A 20,921-nucleotide genomic window follows, 5' to 3' on the forward strand; every position below is an offset into this window, starting at 1 on the left:
TATTGAGTTGTCAGGGAATTAGGTCTCCACTAGCAGCCATCTTGGTATTCCCATGCAGCTGACAAGGTACACAAAGAAATCCCAGAACTCTCTGGGAAGACCCAGTACCCACGCAATTTGAAGAGAGTCGTCAAATACTCTAGAGACTGTCCTGCTAAGACCTCAGAAAGAATTTAACAGAGTTATCAGCCAAGGTAAAAGGGTAGGGAGTAAAAAAGAACAGGAGTCACCAGGCCAAGAAACAATCTGCCAGAGAGCAGACTGTACTCTCAGAAAAGGAAAGCCAGCATCAGGGATCAGGTTGAGGCAAGTGGAGGGGAAGGTCAAACAAAGGAGAGAAGAAAGATTCTGAAGGGAGTATTTCTCACTTCCCTGAAGAAGTAAACTTTACTCTGTGAACTCATTAAGAAATGACCGAATCTCCAAACGCTCTGGAGGAAGAATCATCATCACAGGAGATGTATTTGGAGGTTCACAAGTCATAAAAAGGTCTAGCAACTGAAAGCCAGTTTAATGATAGGGCACAACTAGGAATGACCTTCCCAAGTATCTACAAATAAAATGACTTCTTGAGTAAGCATCTCCATCCCACCGGTATATTTCCAGCACACTGTACGTCTAGACATTAATATGAGGGTGGGTAATATGATAAGACTGGCAGATACTAAAACAAAACAAAACAACTTATTAACCTACAAACACAAAAGCTAGGATACATCATTGAAATAAAAATACAGAATATTCTGTTGGCAATTAGACAAGTAAATCCTATAAAGCAGAAGTTCTCAAGGCGTGGTCCAGGGACCCCAAGAGTCTCCATGATCCGTTTAGGAGGTGCATAAAGTCAAACTATTTTCATCCTACTAACCTGTTATCTGTTTTGTCTCTCTCGGGAGTGTACAATGGTGTTGTCCAGAGGCCATGTGATGTGTCATGGCTAATGTGTTAATGGCTAATGGAGTGTAGCCTTGTATATTCTTGTGTTTTAAAATTTTTCTCCATTTTAACTTCTAGTATGGTAAAATATTGGTTGATATGACCCCCATAAAGAAAAGTTCTCTTGGGTCCTCAGTAATTTTAAGAGTCTGAAGGGGTGCTGAGACTAAAAGTTTGAGAGCTGCTCCCAGTCTACTATAACAGAGTCAAGAACTTCAATCTTGGTTTTAATCTTCAAACAAAATCTCTACTTTCTAATTTTCAAGAATTTATGCTATAACCATGCCAGATAAATACTGTTCTCTATGCAGAAATGTTTCAAAGACCTGGGTAGGGGAAAGAAAAAAAAAATGACCTTTTAAAAAAGAAAATTAGTAAGCTAAAGATGATACGAAATATCTACCACCTTTGCACAGTCACTACTCTTCTGAATTCACCATGCCAAAAGTAACAAATCCACAAATATATATAAAGAAGCTGCTATGTGTTGAGAACTGAAGACAGAAGGATAACTAAGTGATAAACTGGCCCTTAGTAGGCTCACCCCTGTCAGGAAAAATATAATCCACATGTAGTGAGATACTAGTATAAGAAAAGGCAGGCAAAAAGTGAAAAGAGCATGGAAGGGCAAATTCTTGGGAAGAAGACAGGCAGGGAACACGTTTGTTAGTGAAGGCACTCTGCCACAGAGGTGGCATGTGAAATGACTAGCAAAATCAAGGCTTTGCCAAATGGAACATAAGTTAAAGAGCGCTCTACAAGCAGGGGGGAGGAGCATCAGTCCCAGCAGGGAAGCACAACAGTACACAGTATGTTTTAGAAACTTTAAGTTTCTAATAACAGATATTTGAATTCTGTTCAAATATCAGAAATTGTGAGTAATTAAGAAGTTTTATAGAATGTGATAATGTAATTTGTTATCAGTTGGATTCAATGATGAAAAATTGGGACTTGTAATTTGTAGGCCTTTTTCTTCATTTCCAATCTGTTGTAGATAGCAGCTTTTTAAAAATACAATAAAAGTAATTTGTTAAAAAAAATGAAGTGAAAACAAAAACTGGTCCTTCACCGCAGATATTCTGAGAACCTTAGAGAACAAACTGCAAGATGGCGGGATGGAGGAAGGACAACTGGAGAGAAAAGCTTCGAGCTAGAGCTTGCATAGGTTGTACTCAACCTATCAATAATCTCTTTTGTTTAGAAGAAGAGAGAGAGGAGGGGCATGAGTGCACATGCCCCCATGGGGCGAGGTGAGGGGAGAGACGGGGCGGAGAGACAGAGGGAGAGGGAGAGAATCTTAGGCATGGCTCCATGCCCAGTGTGGGAGCCTGTCCTGGGGCTCAATCTCACGACCCTGAGATCATGATCTGAGTTGAAATACGGAGTCAGACACTCAACCAATCAAGCCACCCAGGCGCCCCATCAATAATCTTTCTATAAGTGAATGCAAAAATAAGTAAGTAAATAAATGGGGTTTGAAAATTACTACTATATCTCTAATCTAAAATGAGGAAATTCTGGTTATCCAAATAAAATGCGTAAGTTGTACTGTTAGCATCATACTAATTTCAGATGTGCAAATTGCAGGCCATGTGGTTGAAGGGCAAACATAGCAGAGAATCAAGGAGAGTACCAGGTTCACTACAGTTATTTTAAGTGAAAAAGACCAGGGTCTGAGTAAGAAGAGAAAGCGAATGGACACTCTTACCAAGACATTTTAAAATTATTTTAATTATTTCATTTGAAACCTTTCATGGGAGAGAAAAAAACCTGAGCTGACATGGAGGCTTGGTATAGTGGGGAATTTTCCTCTCAAAATGATGTTAGTTGTATCAATTAAGGTACTAAGTAAAAGACTTTTAAAAAGTCAATTCTTTAATGACACTAAGTTCAGCAAAAAGTTAATTATATTAACGTTTCCCATTGTAACAGTGAATTAGGATTAAGGAAGGCCTGTTACTTTCCTATGGTGGTTATGTTATTGGGATCACTGAATCATTTTATCAGAGAAGTAACAGAAGCAAATTGGAAGTTTTAGGAAAATGTGGTGGTTGTGGAGACAAAGGCATAAGTAAGGAGGCTTCTAGCATAAGCATTCCAGATGAGAAATGCACTCTGAGACAAGATGCTGGCTGTGGGAAAGGAAATTAAAATGTGGGTAAAAGCAATGTTGGAAATTAATGCTTCATTTGAGCCCATCATCCAAATTTTCTTGCCTAGGTTGTCCACAAAGCCAGGGAAACAACAGCTGAGAAAGCCAAGTTAAGTTTATGGGAATTAATTCCAACTAAAATAACTCACCCAGATTCTGGATTGATCTTGCTTTCACCAGTACTACATTCTCAACTGATTACCTTGTGTAGGAGTTTAAACACTTTTTCAACGTGTTCTTTTTTTTTAAAGGAGGCTCCACGCTGGGTGTGGAGAGGGCTTGAACTCATGACCCTGAGATCAAGACCTGAGCTAAGATCAAGGGTCAGATGCTTAACTGACTAAGCCACCCAGGTGCCTCTCAAAGTGTTATTTCTTAATTAAAAACATTACTTTGAGAAATGTTTTATAAAGTTTGGGGAAGGCATTCCATGTAGATGACTAGACTCACTTTACCAACCTGGTGACCCAATCTGTTAGTACCAACTGAATCACTGGCCAATACTTCTTTGTATGATGGGAAAGTTCTAGCATTTAAAACGTGTGTTGAAATAGTAATGTGTATTGAAATAGTTATCAATAATGTAATTGAACTAGGAAAAAAAAACATACATTAAAGAACTCTTCCGAGTGAGAACCCATGAGATATGACAATAAGAACTCCACTTAGTGAGAAAATGAGTATATTCAAGTGTTTAAGCTAAATTGATTTATGGCCAATTATCTAATTCTCCCTGAGATAGTCACTGCTTTCTATATTATCAGTATTGCCAAAATCAGCTAATAAATGTTGCACTCTGAAACAAAGAGAGCACAGAAAGTATACAGAGTTCTAGAAAAACACAAAAAAGGGTGATTTTATTTTATTATTTATATGGGATGTCTACTTTTTTTTTTTTTTTCAAAAGAAGGAGATGACAAGTGAGCAAAAGAAATCTGGCCTAAGGCACTGAGAAGCTTTATGAACACTTCATGCTTTATATGGTTTGCAATATTCATTTACTCAAATTCGACTCCTTTTTTCCTAATCACCTACTCTTTGGCCTCTCATTCGGGACATTACCCTACTTAAAAATATGATGTACCGGGACACCTGGGTGGCTCAGTGAGTTAAGGGTCCAACTCTTGACTTTGGCTCAGGTCATGATCTCAGGGTCATGAGATTGAGCCCCATATAGGGCTCCTGTGCTGGGTGTGGAGTCTGCTTGAGATTCTCTCTCCCTCTCCCTTCTCCCCAACCCCTTCTCTCTCCCTCTTAAAAAAAAAAAAAAAAAAGTGACGTACCTGTTTTTGGAGTGTAGCTGTATGACAGACAAGCTACAGTAAAACCCTGTGGAATATATTAATTCAGAGTCTTCAACTGTTTTCTATCAAATACTAGTCTATACAAGGCCCTCTTTTTGGAAACTGAAAATCCAATGGCTGGCTAATGGAATGCCTACTGAAAAGATATTTCATATAATGACAACTTCTCCAAATTTATTTGACCATGGACTCTCATTCAAAACATAATTTAGAAAACATATACTTAACAAATTCACTTTTAAATCTTGAAAAAAATTAAATATACATAAATGATAATCAAGAATAGCTCATTCTTATATGCTTTCAAAACTATTCATTGTACATTCTAAATAATCTGTCTTTTCTATCTGGGAGAAAGATCTAAATTTGATCATTTTTCAAGGACAACTTATTGGCTATGTAAATTTGCCAGCTGGCTATCTATGATTTATTTATCCAACTGTCATAAGTGGTGGTTGGTACTTGGTAAAATAAGGGCGTTGACAAATTAAGAACAACAAACTAATTATATCTTGTGGGTCACAAGAAAATGCATGATTATAATTTTCATTTTAACAAAATTAAAAGTTGGGAATTAGGGTGCAGTAACAACGATGCTCATCAAATATAAAAACAGATTTCAGACTATCAGTCATTAACACATAATTATACCTGAATGAAAGAACTCAGCATTTAACAAATAAAAGTGTGGTTGATTTAAAATCTTAATTTAGGGGAAAAAATAGTATGTGAGTATGTGACGAATGACTAGCAACCAAATAATTATTAGTAACTGTAATTTTTATTAAATAAGATGTTTTAAAGATTTTCTTGCTTAAATGACAAGAAAGAATAAACAATGATTAAAATAAGAAATAAGTAGAATGATTAAATAACTTAAATCACTAGGTTTTCTGAATATAATCAGAATAGTGAAGAAAAAGGAATTTGTATTATCACTGTACCAACCATATGACACCTAAGGTAAGAAACAAATTTGGCTCCAAGTTGCCATCCCCCTTTCGAAACCTCAGAGTCCATTAAAACACCATGAATTTTAGGATGGCCTATCCGCTTTCTTCTAACAAGAATTTTCAGCTAGTTAATTGAGAGTGAACTCTTCACAACTAATTATGAGCACAATAATTAATCACTATGTCCTTTCCCAGTTTACTTGGAGTGCTTCTCTGCCCAGGCGTAAGCAGCACAAAGTCCAAGAGCTTAAGACATGACAAATTCATTTAGGTTGGAGCTATACTAGATAACAGGAGTGTTAATCCATGCGGAATTAACCACTCACCCATCTCTTTCTGTTGTACCGCCCACCTACTTGTGTTAATTTAATCAGACTATTTTATCACTTCCCAGAAATGCTAATATACTATTATATACTATTTGCCTTACAAGAGGTAACCATTTTATATAATTCAAAAAGTAATCATTGACTTAGACTATAATAAACCCACAATAACCAAACATGCTTCTATTTTTCCTCAAAACAATAATTAACTTTTTATCTGAAATCAGATTGCTATTTCAGGTTTTATATTAACTGTTCATTTTCTCTGGTTTTTGGTAAAAACAAATTAGGTATCATCAACACAAACACTATTTCTGATTTCAAGCTTCCCAATCCCCCTCTCCTGAAGTAATCTACACCTTCGAATTCTGAAGAATATTTTTTGTGTCTTTCTTATGGCATTTAAGCTCTTTCTACTGCTTGACTAAATTTATTTATCTGTACTCATCCTTAAATTCCTTAAGATTGTATCTTATTCACTATTCACTTTTTTTGTTTTAAACCACACTGCACCTAATGAAATAATTTGCACAGATAAAACACAAAACATAAATCTGGTGATTACAAGCTAATTTATCACTAAGAAAGGATTCTCCAAAATATATTAAAATCACCATGATTAAGCCTTAAGAAGTCAGGAAAAGTATTCTCACCATCTGTCTCTGAGGTCTGTCTCTACTTCTGAGAAAGGAAATGGAGAAGGCTGTTGAAAAGTAGCGCTGATGTCATCTGGAGTCTTTAGATTTCCCTGTTCCTCTTTTGGTCTAGTGTGCACCTGAGGAAAAGGAAAACCAGATTCTGGAATATCTTTTGTGAAGTTCTGTAAATTTTCCCAGTATCTTTTCTTGTTCAAGTTCAATGCAGTAGTTATTTAACAGAGAAATATGGTTTTATGAAATATGAATCATTCATTAAAGGAAACTATGTAACTTTTGCTTTCTAGACAATACATTTGATCAAAGTAGATGTTTCAAGACAACAAACTGAATAAGGTTTATTGTTGCTAGGATGTGCTTGTTAACCTCTGTTAATTTCAAGTTTTTGTCGAATTAATCCAATTAAGTTACATCTAAAAATTCTAAAGTCCTCCCAAAGGTATATTTCAAAAAAAAGAAGAAAACTAAAAAGGAAAAAGGAAGAATAGATTTTCATATTAAGCTTTTTCTTTACAAAAAAACCTTCTAGCACAAAATTTGTAATAAATATCAAATGCCTTATGTCCATAGACAGACTTGTACACCAATCTCCAAAGTAGCTTTATTTTAAATAGCCCAAAACTGGAAACAACTGAAATGCCTACCAGTAAGTAAATGAATTAATGGTATACCCATACAATGGAATATTTACTACTCAGCAACAAAAAAGGATGCATGATTGATATAAGCAACAGCATGGATGAGTTTCAAAATAATTACGCTGAGTGCAAGAAGCCAGACAAAAAGGAATACATAGTGCGTAATTCCATTTGCATAAAACTGGAGAAATGCAAAGTAATCCACAGGGAAAGAAAACATTTTGGTGGTTATCTGGGGATTGAGGGGCGGGAAGGTACAGGAAGGAGGGATTACAAAAGGACCTTACCTTAACTGTGGCAATGGTTTCATGGGTGTATATATATTCAAAATTGATCAAACTGTAAACCCTAAACATGTGCAGTTTATTGAATGTCAATTATAACTCAAAAAAGCTATGAAATATTAAATTTCTTAAAATGTTGCATGCCCCTTGATGTAGCAATTCCAAGTCTAGGATTTATCTTAATGAGAAACAAAATGAGGATATATACAAGTATTTAGATATAAGGATGTGACAATATACATTATTTCTAATAGTAAGAAAAAACTTGACAACAGCCAATAAATGTCAAAATCACAAGTTTAATAAATTCTGGTATATTACATGGTGGGATACTATGTAGCCACTAACATATATAAAAAATTATAGTATATCATTCCATATAACATATATTAAGTGATAAAAACAGGAAACAGTCTTATGTTCAGTACAGTTGAATTTGTTTCAAAAGTATATGAAAATAAATGTAGCAATTATTTCTGTATTTAAAGGTAATTTTTATTTTTCCTTTTTGCTGATTTATATTTCCTAGTTTCTTTATAATAAACATGTATTACTTTGGTAATAAATAAAATGAATTAAAGGATAAAAATACCAACAGTCTACAACTGTCTGCTTCCTCGTACAAGTGAAAGACTCCTCAGAGGTGGTGCACATTACAGAGTTCTGAGCTATCATGTCACCTCCACCAGTGACCTACCTAATAGTCGTGAGAAAGGGGCAGGTCTGACAGGATAAACTGTAGTAATAATTAGTAAGCTACGTGCTTTACAAAGCGCTTTCATGGACATGACCTCATTTGATCTTCATAACTCAGAGAAATGAGCAGAGAAGGCATTATTCCATTTTATAGAGGCGAAACAGACAATGAGCAAGGCCAGTTAAGTGTCATGTCCCAAAATTGCAAATCTTGGGTTTAAATTGAGCCTTGACTATAAATTCTGACAGGAATTCTACGAGGAATAGGGAACAATCACTTCTGATTATTTATAACTAGAAGGCAGTGATTTATATGTGAATTTAAAAATAACCACATTTGCAATCGTATTGGTATTCCTATTAGAATCTGCTGGGGGCCCTAGGGATTTCCTAAATCCCCAGGGCCCAACCTCAGAAGCTATACCCTGGCAACCCTATCTTGCCCCTCGTCAACATTACCTATTAAAGCACCGAAATTCAAGTAGAATTCAATTGTTTAGTTTTCAGTTGCATTTCTTTCCTCTTGAAAAAAAAAAAGTATTACCTTTTATTTTAAAGCGGGTAAAAGAAAGTAACCATAACTATATTTATGAATGCTACAATGACTTACAAGTTGATGTCAAAAGTTCTAACTTAATGGTACTTTAAAATACCACCTTTGGGGCCAGATCTTTTTTGGGCCATGTGCAGACAAGAAACAGTCTCCAGACAACTCCGAGTATACTCAGTGAAGAAAATGACCAATTCCTCACAAAAATATCAGTAAACATCTTCAGAGGCACATTATTAACAAGCTGGTCAGCATCTGCTAATGAAACCTTGAAGCATAAGGAACGCTGATAGCCAGCATTCCTACGAACACTCCCATGACTACCAGAGACTTAAAAGTTGATTAATGGTAGCCCTTGTTTTCTGGGCACTTAGTGTGTACCAGACCCTTCACTAACCTCTTTATATACATGATCTTTAAAACAACCCTGTGAGATGACTATTATCAACCCCACTTTATAGATGAGGAACCTGAGTTTAAGTTGCCCCAAATCATAATACCAGTAAAAGCTTAAAGTGGAATTCAAACTCTGGTATATTTTACTTGCAACAAAGATGGGGCCTTGGCTGGGCACCTGGGTGGCTCAGTTGGTTAAGCCACTGCCTTCAGCTCAGGTCATGATCCTGGAGTCCCGGGATCGAGTCCCACATCGGGCTCCCTGCTCGGCGGGGAGTCTGCTTCTCCCTCTGACCCCCTTCCCCCTCGTGCTTTCTGTCTCTCATTCTCTCTCTCTCTGAAATAAATAAATAAAATCTTTAAAAAAAAAAAAAAAAAAAAGATGGGGCCTTGGCAGTTCTCTGGAACAGACATCTGACTTCTCCAGTGTAACCCACCTACAATGGTCTTAATTCAGGTAATACAGAACACTTGGCAATGGTATATGAAGTTCCTGAGTCTATATTTTCCATGTAAAGAGAAAAATATCTAAAGCCCACAATTTGTGTCTTATATTTTGCCACATTCTAGAATAGTTTGTTTTAATGGCTGGTCTCTTTAAAGCACTGTTTTAACCCTTTTGAGCCAACATGATCACATGAAAGATAACTTAAAAGAATATTTAAATAAAAGTTAGCAAAAGATAATATTAAGGAAACTACTCCCATGTTTATTAATATCTTAAAACTGTCTTATATTAATAAATGAGTAAATCAGTCTTAAAACCAAGTCAATGGAACTGAATTTACCAGATGTTTTGGATCATGAAGACAGGAAGCATTTCTATGAACAAAACAGCATTTAAATAACTGTTATAATTATAGAAATGCAATATTTCTGTAGAATATTATGTGATCATCAAAATATATAATTTCAAATAATATTTAATGACAGATATGGTAAAATGAATGAGATGCTAAGAAAGCAAGACATTCAACTATCTATCTGTTAAGCTGAACAAATTTTAGGGGGCTAGGCACTGTGCTAAGTGTTGGAATTATAAAGTGAACAAGACAAGCACAATCCCAGGTGCTGAACTAACTACCCTTCACTGTATGTTCACTTTGCCTGATTAGGACCTTCAGGTTGTTTAGATATGTTTTAATGTCATTTCCTCAGAGAAGCTTGTACTCATCACTTTACATGAAGTAGCTTCCCCTCTACCTCTTCTTTTGTTTAAACTCTTTGTTTCTGTTTCCCTGATTTTCTTTTATCTGCTATCTGCGTCTACCGAGATACTTAATGAGGCTCTTGTCCTTTTATTTTATTAATAAGGTATATTACATAACTGACTGTTTCAGTGTGAAAACAACTCTTCCTTTCTGAGACAAACATCTACAACTAACACCATACTTAATGGTGAAAGACTGAATGCTCTGTCCTACTGCCCTATAATGCTGGTAAGAAGGCAAGAGGTCTGCTTTCGACACCACCATTCAACATTCTACTAGAGCGTTTACTCACCGCAATAAGACTAGAAATAGAAAGACACATAAATTGGAAAAGAAAAGGTTAAATTTAAGAAACAAAACAAACAAGTAAGGAAAAGAGAGAGAGAAAGAGAGAGAGACAGGCCAAGAAACAGACTCTTAACTATACAGAACAAACGGACAGTTACCAGAGGGGAGGTGGATGGGGGGCGGGGGAAATAGGTGATGGGGATCAGGGAGCGCCCTCGTCCTGATGAGCATGGGGTGATTGTATGGAACTGCTGAATCACTACACTGTACACTTGAAACTAATGTAACACCGTATGTTAACTATTCTGGAATTAAAATAAAAAAAAATATTCTTAGCAAAAAAAAAAAAGGATGGCAAGTCTCCCCAAATTGATCTATCAACATCCCATGTTCTTTTTTTTTTGGTGGAATTTAATTCTAAGATATACATGAAATTGACTCTAAGATACATATGAAAGATGTGTGTATACACACATATAATATCTTATATATCATATATATGTATATATGAAATCTAAATAAAGATTTAGAATATCCAAAACAATTCTGAAAAAGATTAAAGCTTTAGGACTTATACTACCTAATTTCAAACCTTACTATAAAGCTATAATAACCAACACAGTGTGATATTGGCATAAAGACAGACATAACAGATAATGAAATAGGATAGAGCCCAGAATAAACTCTCACATTCATGGTCATTTGAATTTCAACAAATGATGCTGCAACAGGTCAATAATCACATGCAAAAATAGACAAGTGTAAGTCTTTCACAACATACAAAAATAATAACTTAAAATGGACCATGGCTGGAATTATAGAACTAAAACTTCAAAACTTCTAGGAGGCATAGGAAAAAATCTTGTAACCTTAGGTTAAGGAAAGAGTTCTTAAATATGACAACAAAGGTGCAGTCCATTAAAAAACAAACAAGAAAAATGGAAAAATTGGACTTCATCAAATTCTTCAAAAGACATAATTTAGATGAAAGACAAGCCCCAGAATAAGAGGAAATATTTGCAAATCATACACATGAAAAAGAAATGGTATCTAACATATTAAAATCCTCAGAAGAGTAAGAAGATAAAACAATTTTTTTAAATGGCTAAAGTTATGAAGACATTTCACCAAAGATACATGAATGTTTGGTAAACATACAAAAAGATGCTCCTCAGCATTACCTAATAGAGAAATGCAAATAAAACTACAATCAGATTCCACTACACAACTCACTAGAATAGCTATAATTATTTTTAAAATTGAAAAATTCAAAGTTTGGGAGGATAAGGAGAAACTGCAACCCTCATACATTGCTGATGAGAATATAAAATGGCACAGCCACTTTGGAAGACAGCTTGGCAGTTTCTTAACAGCATACTTAACCACATGACCCAGCAGTGTCACTCCTGGGTATGGAACCAAGAGAAATGAAAACATATGTCATTTGTATGTAAATGGTCATAGCAGCATCAATCATAATAGCCAAAAACTGTAAACAACCCAAATATTCATCAACTGGTAAAGGGATAAGCATAAGGTAGTAACCAAAAAAAAAAAAAAAGAAATTAATAGTTCATCCAATAAGGATAAACCTAAGAAACATAATGCTTAGTGAAGAAAGCTAGATATAAAAGACATATTTATATGATTCCATTTATGTGTAAAATGTCCAGAAAAGCCAAAATTAATTAGAGAGAAAGCAGATCATCTCCTGGGACAGGAGAAGGGAACAGAAATTGCAACAAGCATGAAAGAACCCTTTGGAGTGATGAAAATGTTCTACAACTGGGCTGTGGTGATGGTTGCACATCTAAATAAATTGACTCTAAATCATCATACTGAATGCTTAGAAAGGGTGAACTGTATGGTATGTAAACTATACCTCAATAAGACTGTAAAAAATAAAAAGGATATATTCTACATAGAATCATGAATTGCTTTAAAATGAATCCGATGTTAAAATAAATTGCCATTTCTCCCATCACTGAAAATAATAATAACTAAAAGTAAACCTAATGTATACCAATTACTCTGGAGAATGCAAAAGTAGTTTTAAGATGACTATTTGCCTCTCATATACGGCTGGAGGAAGGGTAAAGCGGTACCACTGCTAAGGAGAACAGTTTGGCAGTTCCTTAAAAGGTAAACACAGAATTACCATATGACCCAGAAATTCTAACCCCTAGGTATAAATAGAAGAGAAATGAAAACTTATGTCCATGTATAAAATCTGTATATGCATGCTCATAACCATTATTCATAATAGCCAAAAACTGGAAACAGTCTAGGTGTGTATCAACAGATGAATGGGTACACAATATGTGATACATTCAACAAGAAAATATTACCCAGCCAAAAAAAGGGATGAAGTATTGATACAGGCTACAACATAGATGAACCTTGGAAATCATTATACTGAGTGAAAGAAGCCAGTCACAAAAAAACATGTGCTATATGATTCCATTTATGTGAAATGTCCAGAACAGGAAAATTCAGAAACAGAAAATAGATTCATAGCTGCCTAAGGGCTGGGAGTGGGGAAGGATAGGAATGGGGAGTGACTGATAATGGGTATGGGGTTTCTTTTTAGGGTCATGAAAATGTTCAAAAATTAGATGGTGGTTGATGGTTGCATACCTGCGAGACTATAAAGAACACTTTAAATGGGTGAATTTTATTGTATGTGAACTCTATCTCAATAGATCTATTTAAAAAGATGATCATTGTGCTCATTTAGACAGCACATATACTAAAATTGGAACGATATAGAGAAGAATAGCATGGCCCCTGAATAAGGATGACACACAAATTCGTGAAGTGTTCCATATTAAAAAAAAAAAAAAAAGATGATTGTTAAACTAGGACTTATTAAAATATCAAAAATAATTTCAGAGTAAATATCTGGACTTCTAATCTTGTTTATTTGCTTTTGAGCATGTCTAACATTTATCTAAACAGGTACGTTACTGTTCAGTTCATTGTGGGTAAATATAAATCACTTTAAAAAAAAGTCAACTGCAGGCACCTACGTGGCTCAGATGGTTAAGTGTCTGCCTTTGGCTCAGGTCATGATCCCGGGGTCCTGGGATGGAGCCCCACATCTGGCTCCCTGCTTAGTGGGAAGCCTGCTTCTCCCTCTCCTTCTGCCCCTCCCCCTGTCTGTGCTCTCTCTCTCTCTGTCAAATAAATGAATAAAATCTTTAAAAAACAAACAAAACCACACTTAAAACAAATCAACTGCATTTTTACTCACCAGTTACAAACAAGAAAATAAAATTTTAAAAATATCCAACAAAAATGTACCTAAAGAATAAAAGTTAGCTTGAAAATTTATCAGAAGACATTAAATACAACCTAAATAAACAAGAGGACATACCATATTCATGATAAAGACTCAGTATCATAAAATGACAATTTTCTCCCAAATTCAACTGATTTTAATGCAATGCCAGTCAAAATTCAAAAGGTTTTATAAGTTGATTCTAAAATTTACAATGGAGCAGCAAAAGCCCAAACAGACAAGCCTTCCAACCAGAAACAGAATACAGTAGGGAACCTGCGCTGCCTATACTGAGATTTATTATAAAGCTGTACTAAAGAAGTTAGTGTGCTTCCAGAAAAGAGACAAACTGACTGCTGGAGAAGAAACAGACCTTCGCATATAACAAAAACAGTATTTGACAAAAGTCACAACGTTGCAGGTCACTGAAAGAAGGAGGAATCATTCAACAGTGCTGAAAGAACTGGTTATTCGTTTGGGGGAAAAAAGAAATTGGACCCCTCCTATATAATATGTAAAAAATAAATTCCAGAAGGATTAAAATTTTAAGTTGAGAAGACAAGTCTTTAATATTTTTAAATAAAACCTAAGAGACTATCTTCATGAACTCAGAGTATGGAAGGCTTAAAACTTAAGACACAGAATAGGGTTAACTATAAAGCATATGATCAATAAATTCAACTACATTATAATTAAAAACTTCCATTCCTCAACAAATACAAGGAAAAATAAAAAAAAAGATTAACTACAATACCACAAAGCACACTGCCAAAAAAAATTACGGTACCCAGAATATGTGTGTGTATGCGCGTGTATGTATCCTATAATATTTTATTTAAAAATAGGCAAAATGCAGGGGTGCCTGGGTGGCTCAGTCGGTTAAGCCTCCAACTCTTGACTTCAGCTCAGGTCATGAGATCGAGCCCCCCTGTGTAGGGCTCCATGCTCAGCGGAGACTTTGCTTGAGATTCTCTCCCTCTCCTGCTGCTCCTCCCCCTGCTCATGCTCAGGCAGACTCTCTCCCTCTCTCTCAAATAAATAAAATCTTTAAAATAAAAATAAAAATAGGCAAAATACAAAAAAGTATCCCTGATTAGGGCTGTGAGGGCCTGAGCAGGATGAGGCAGGTACCCGTGTAAGAAGGGAGGGAACAGTGAGGCGTGGCAGTCAGAGTCCAAGCTTTGGCAGAGTGCTGTGGGTTGAGCAGGACGTGCAGAGCCCTAATCTAACAGCAGATGTCAATGACTAATCAGGAGGAGGAGGTTGCCCATAAAAAGATGCACTGTGCTGTATGTGTAGGAATCCAAACAGGGTGAAAGGGGCTTCCACATGAAGGGTCTTCAAAGCTTAAATAGAATTTGGGCAGGAGGGTGCAATGGATATGGCAGACTGAGTACATACAGTGGAACCGGTCAAATTAAGTAAATAAATTTAGGCTAATGATAGGCCAGTTTCTTACTGTTAGAGAAGGGGATATTAAAAAAAAAAAAAAGAAGAGAGGAGGGAGAAAATGTGAATAACTCAATAGTGTAGGAATGAAATTGGAAGTAGCAGCATGACTGATGAATGACATGTCAAAAGAACACAGAAGTCAACTTTAAAGGAATCCCACTGGCTAAATCGGGGCAAGGTGAGCATCAAAATAAGTTAACAATAGTTACTGATGATAGCTCATTGAATAAAAGACAGAATCATGAACTCATACTGATATAAATTAATTAAGTGAAAGTTTGATGAGGAAGGAGATAGTCACATAGTTTTAAAGTACCTCTGCACAAAATAAGTATTAAACACAGAGGGAAAATCAGTAATTTCACAGTAGAGAAACATGGCAGATACCATCTTAATCAAGTAATCAAGTTAACATAAATAGTAATGGGTCAAAATGAAAATCGTGTGTCACCTGACAAGATACAAAGAGAAGACAGAAGACACAGCATAATGTCTGTGATATTCCTGCCAAATATTCATAACTGCATGTAATCATTAGGAAACAGCAGAAGAACCTAAAGGAAGAGACATTTTACAAAATAAGTGGCTTATACAGTAGAGTCTTGAAAAGTGCCAAGGTCTTGAAAGTCAAACAAAGATTGAAGAACTGTTCCACCAGATTGAAGGAGACTGAAAAGATGTGACAAGTAAAATGCAAGCTGTGCTTCTAAACTAGATCCTTTTGCTATAAAGGACATTATTGGGACTACTTGTGAAAATTGAATGAGATCTGAGGATTAGATGGTAGTAATGCATCAATGTTAATTTCCTGATTTTGATGGCTTTATTGTGGCTTATAGGACAATGTCCTTGTTTGTAGGAAATATACACTCATTTATTCAGGGGTGATGAGGCATCACATCAAATCTTCAGGGGGAAATTTTTCCTCTTTATTGTGCTATTTAAAATTTTAAAAATTTAAAAAATAAATATATTCAATGCATAGTTTTTTAAGTATATAATGGACAAAAGACATAAACAAGCAATTCATGAACAAAAAATACCAATGGTGAGTAATCACATGAAAAGATGTTCAACCTCATCAGCAATCACAGAAAAGCAAATGAAGACACAATAAGATATTGTTTTGTAGCTACTATATTGGGAAAAGTTAAGTAGCCTGAGATTTCCAAGTTTTGGCAATGATTTGGTTCACTGGGAGCTTCTGTGTTGTTACTGGTGGTATATAAACTGGTCCAATGACTTTGGAAAACAATTTGCATTCATTTGTATAATTGATTAATATACTCATATAATACTCATAATTCTCTACACTCTACTCTTAGGTATATATTCTAGAGTCTTACACGTGTGCACTAGAACACATATAAAAGAACGCAGACATTAGCAATGCTTGTAATAGCAAACATATATCGGTATCAACCTACAGATAGACACCAACCTCAATATAGAGATACCAAAAACAAAACAAGCAAACAAAAATACCCAACAGCAACAACAATCCAGGGGTCTACTAATGGGATAATAAATAAATTCATACAATGAAGTACTACTCAGCAGTGAAATAAATGAACTACAAACTACAGACGATAATAAATTTCAAAAAAACCACAATGAACAACAAAAGCAAGTCTCAGAAGACGTTATGCAGAATGCTACCATTTTTATAAAACTTTACAAAAAAGTAAAATTAAACAGTATATTACTTAAAGACCCATATGATAAAAGCAGAATTTTTAAAAAGTAAATGATAAACACAAAATTGAAGAGTGATTGGGGGATCAGGACGGGCAGTAAGGGCAGCACCAGAAGCAAGAAGAGGCCTATGCTGGTAGATGCATACTTTATCAGTAAAGTTCTAGTTCCATGTTGGACTGGTGGATTGGTGGATTCTTGGTAGATCATTTTAGTATTATGCTTTATAATATAAATATATTCCTGTTTGCATAATAAAAAATAAGCTGCCCCATTATAGCAAAACAGAGTTTTACTTTGACAAGAATATTTTTTAGGTAAGCATCCTAATTCACACACATGAACAAATGCTAATCGCTGGGTGTAACAGATTTTCCTAAATCTCCTCTTCAAAAACAAAAGCAAAGGAGTATACAAAGTGATACACTCCACTGGGAGGTAGACTTGTAGATAGAAACGTAGAGCTTGGTCAACCAAAGAATGAGGCTAATTCATATCTACCATCAATTTGGTCTCAAAACTAGCATAAATGCTTGCTTAATTACTGTAAATTTGCAGAACTCTCTCATGGGAGATGGTCATTTTGCAAAAATTACTTAACAGGAGAAATAGGCAAACTGAAGTAATTCAATATACTTCAGGTTCCGACTAAACAATATTTCCCCTCTAATTGTAAGCATTTCCCCTCATTGGTCATATAGGCTAGTGGTCATATACTCATCCTGATTGGCCAAAAGTATGATGAGAAAAGCCTAACCCATATTAAAGAACAAAATTTCTTTGCCCAATAAACAATTCCTTATATTCATTATACAATACTTTTTATCTGACAAAACCCACGACAATTCGATTTTCTCAACAACCTTGCATTATAGGTAAGGCACATATTATCAAGCAACACTTAGTTCACGCAGCATAGTATTTTTAAAAGTTTAAAAATAAGTTAGAGGGGCGCCTGGGTGGCTCAAATGGTTAAGCGTCTGCCTTTGGCTCAGGTCAAGATCCCAGCGTCCTGGGATTGAGCCCCGCATCGGGCTCCCTGCTTGGCAGGGAGCCTGCTTCTCCCTCTCCCTCTAACATTCCCCCTCTCTCACCCTCTCTGTCAAATAAATAAATAAAATCTTTAAAAAAAAGTTAGAAATGTTAATGATGTTCTAAATCAAATTTTCTATCTAAATATTTATTGAGTACCTATAATATAAAAGGTACTTTATAAGGTGCTTCTCAGCATTTTATGTGATACACACAGATTGAAAATCTTACCTATGTGCTACATCCTTGTTAAATGCAAACAAATATAATAATCTGATTAAAAGGCATCTTGGACTAATTCTTCTTCAAAAGAAAAGCCACTCATCCTGGTAACGTGTGTGTGTGTGTGTGTAACAGAATAGCAATTCCTTTTCCTGGCTTGGATCACTACTGAATATTATGCCTTAGCCTTAACTCTAGGCTGCACAATACTGAGGAATCTGGGGTGAGGACGATAGTCTCTTGGTGAACAACCGAGGTCCTTTAGAGGAATTGTTGCATCATGTTATAGAAGGAATGAACAAAAACTAAATCCACACCGTTGGTCCTTGCGGTGCATTTCACTTTTCATGTATATTTTTGAAAAGGCTGGGGCTTCAGGAATGAAGTATTGATTGAAAGAATAAATATATTTAAAAAAAAGAATAATTTCTTATGCAATTTCTGAAACTAGAATATAGTAGGCACTAAATAAATGCTCAGTGCATAAATGTTTTTCATTAGTCTATTTTTTTTTTTAAGATTTTATTTATTTGACAGAGAGAGACACAGCTAGAGAGGGAACACAAGCAGGGGGAGTGGGAGAGGGAGAAGCAGGCTTCCTGCAGAGCAGGGAGCCCGATGTGGGGGCTCTATCCCAGGACCCTGGGATCATGACCTGAGCCAAAGGCAGACGTTTAACGACTGAGCCAGCCAGGTGCCCCTCATTAGTCTATTTTAAAATTACTTCCAATATTTCCCTGTATTTGTTCAACGGAACATCAAATATCCCTCCCCTTATAGACTTTGTTTCCTATTCTCCCCTTATTGTTGTTTTTTAAAAAATTTATATTCTTTTAAAAGACATTCCCTATTATTAATGACCAATGTCATCCTTTTAAAAAACATATATTGATCCATCTTCAATAAATATGTATATATCCAATTTTTACTTGACATCTCCATCTGACATCTATAAATTGTTTATTTGACATCTCAGATTTAACATGTCAATAACCGAGTCCCTGTTCTTCCTAATCTCAGCTAATATCAACTCCATTCTAAAAACCTGGCTGCCATCCTATATGCCTCTCCTCTTCTCACCGGCCACATCCAATTTGTCAGCAAATTCTGTAGGCTTCACCTTGGAAATACCTAGAATCCAACTACTTCTCACTGCCCCCATTCAAATCACCATCGTCTCTCTGGGATTATTACAATAGCTTCCTGACTGGTTTTCCCGCTTCTGTTTCTAATGCCCTTTGGTCTACTTAATACAACTGCCAAAGTGATTCTGCAAACACATTTTATTGTGTCACCCCTTTGCTCAAGACTGTCTAGTGGCTCCCCACTCTGACCTCACTTCCTGTGACTCTCCCTCATTCACCCACAGGGGCTTTGACTAGAATACTCTTCTCCCCAGAGAGCTGTATCACATCAATTCATCCTTTACTTAAATCATCTTCTGGATGACACGTTCCCTGGACATAATCTAAAATTCCATACACCCCTGCCCAAAACCTTCCATGCTCCCTTCTTTGCTCCAGTTTTTACTTAGCACGGTTCGTCAGACACCATGACGTTGAATTGTTGTATACTGTTTGTCTATTTCACCAATAAAACGTAAGCTTCAAGGGGGCAGTAGTTTTCCCCCTTTTTGGTCACTGCCCTATCCTTAAGACAGAATAACTGGAATACACTAGATACTCAATAAACATATACCGAATGAATCAAGGCATGCCTGTCTATATTTTGTGATCCCATAAGGAAGCTTGCAGAAATTAACAAAACTGTGACCTTCCCTAGCTGTGTCGTCCACTGTGGTAGCCCTCTCAAAGACACACCTTCCCCTTCTCACTTGCTGGCAGAACTCTTAAGAGGTGAAAACTGATTAGCTCCAGCCACTATGACAACTAATGTTTACTCTGCCAATCAGGGGTTTAGGCGCAGGCATATGATGCAATTATGGCCAATGAAGTTTACTAGGAAATGTTTCCTCACTTAAAAAAAAAGTAGCATGGAAAAATGTCTACCTTGTAACCAAAGATTGACAGAACACTCAAGACAACAGAGTAGAAAAATAGAAAATAGCCTGTGGGTTCCTGATAATACCATTATGGCAATTAATTAGCTACCTGTACTCTAAACTTCATGTTGGGTAGGATATTTATCCCTCACTGTTTAAGTTATTTTAGTAAGGTCTTTAATTACTTATATTTTAATTAACAGAAAAAATTTTTTAAAGTCAGTTTCCTGCAATGTGTTAATCAAACTAAAATGAAGATGGATGTCAGGTGTTTTCCCCCTTTTTTATACTGCATGCATACAGAACATGTCATGTGACAATAAAACAAGATCTCTCAATATGAGTCATATTTTCTCACAGGAATTAATTTATAAACAGTGTGTTCTTAATTAAGAGTTGAAAAGAAACATATGACCAAAGCAAAGGCAATCCAAATATAGAGCTTTGAAATAATTTAAATAGTAAATTGTGCTCTAAACCACTATCTGCCTCACCAGGTTCTGCAGAACTATCAGTACTTACCCAAAGGAAGGAAGAAAGGGAAGGGGAGAGAGAGGAAGTCAGGTGGTAACGAGGGATGTGGGAGGTCTCAGGGCCACAGAAAATCAGGACATGATGAATTTTTAACATAAATAATTAACACTTTCTTTGTGTGTGTCCACACACTGGAAGGCAGTTAGGGGACAACTTCATTCAACTCAGATGTTCCCCTTCACCTGTGAAGTAATTCTAGATTTACAGGGAAGGGGGGTCTCGTGACTCAGTAATGGTTTGAGTCCAAGGGCTAAGAGTCATCAGGTTTTGGTTTTTAAGTCAAAACCAAACCATTAGTCAGTAACAAAGCCAAA

General features: G+C 35.8%; 1 protein-coding gene and 1 non-coding gene across 4 annotated transcripts in view; one reads left to right on the forward strand and one right to left on the reverse strand.

The window, feature by feature from the left end:
- LOC113915784 overlaps positions 1-20,921 on the reverse strand; it is a 108,559-nt gene that overhangs the window by 54,148 nt on the left and 33,490 nt on the right. For all 3 annotated transcript variants that reach the window (XM_027581696.2, XM_027581697.2, XM_027581698.2), the window contains exon 3: positions 6,325-6,446. In XM_027581696.2, coding sequence (XP_027437497.2) covers positions 6,325-6,446 — 122 coding nt within the window. The remainder of the gene's footprint in view (positions 1-6,324; positions 6,447-20,921) is intronic.
- LOC113919017 lies at positions 13,116-13,222 on the forward strand. Its single transcript, XR_003518763.1, has one exon. It is a non-coding gene; the product is annotated as a U6 spliceosomal RNA (small nuclear RNA).

Source organism: Zalophus californianus, chromosome 1 (assembly GCF_009762305.2).
Source record: "Zalophus californianus isolate mZalCal1 chromosome 1, mZalCal1.pri.v2, whole genome shotgun sequence".
Taxonomy (NCBI): domain Eukaryota; kingdom Metazoa; phylum Chordata; class Mammalia; order Carnivora; family Otariidae; genus Zalophus; species Zalophus californianus.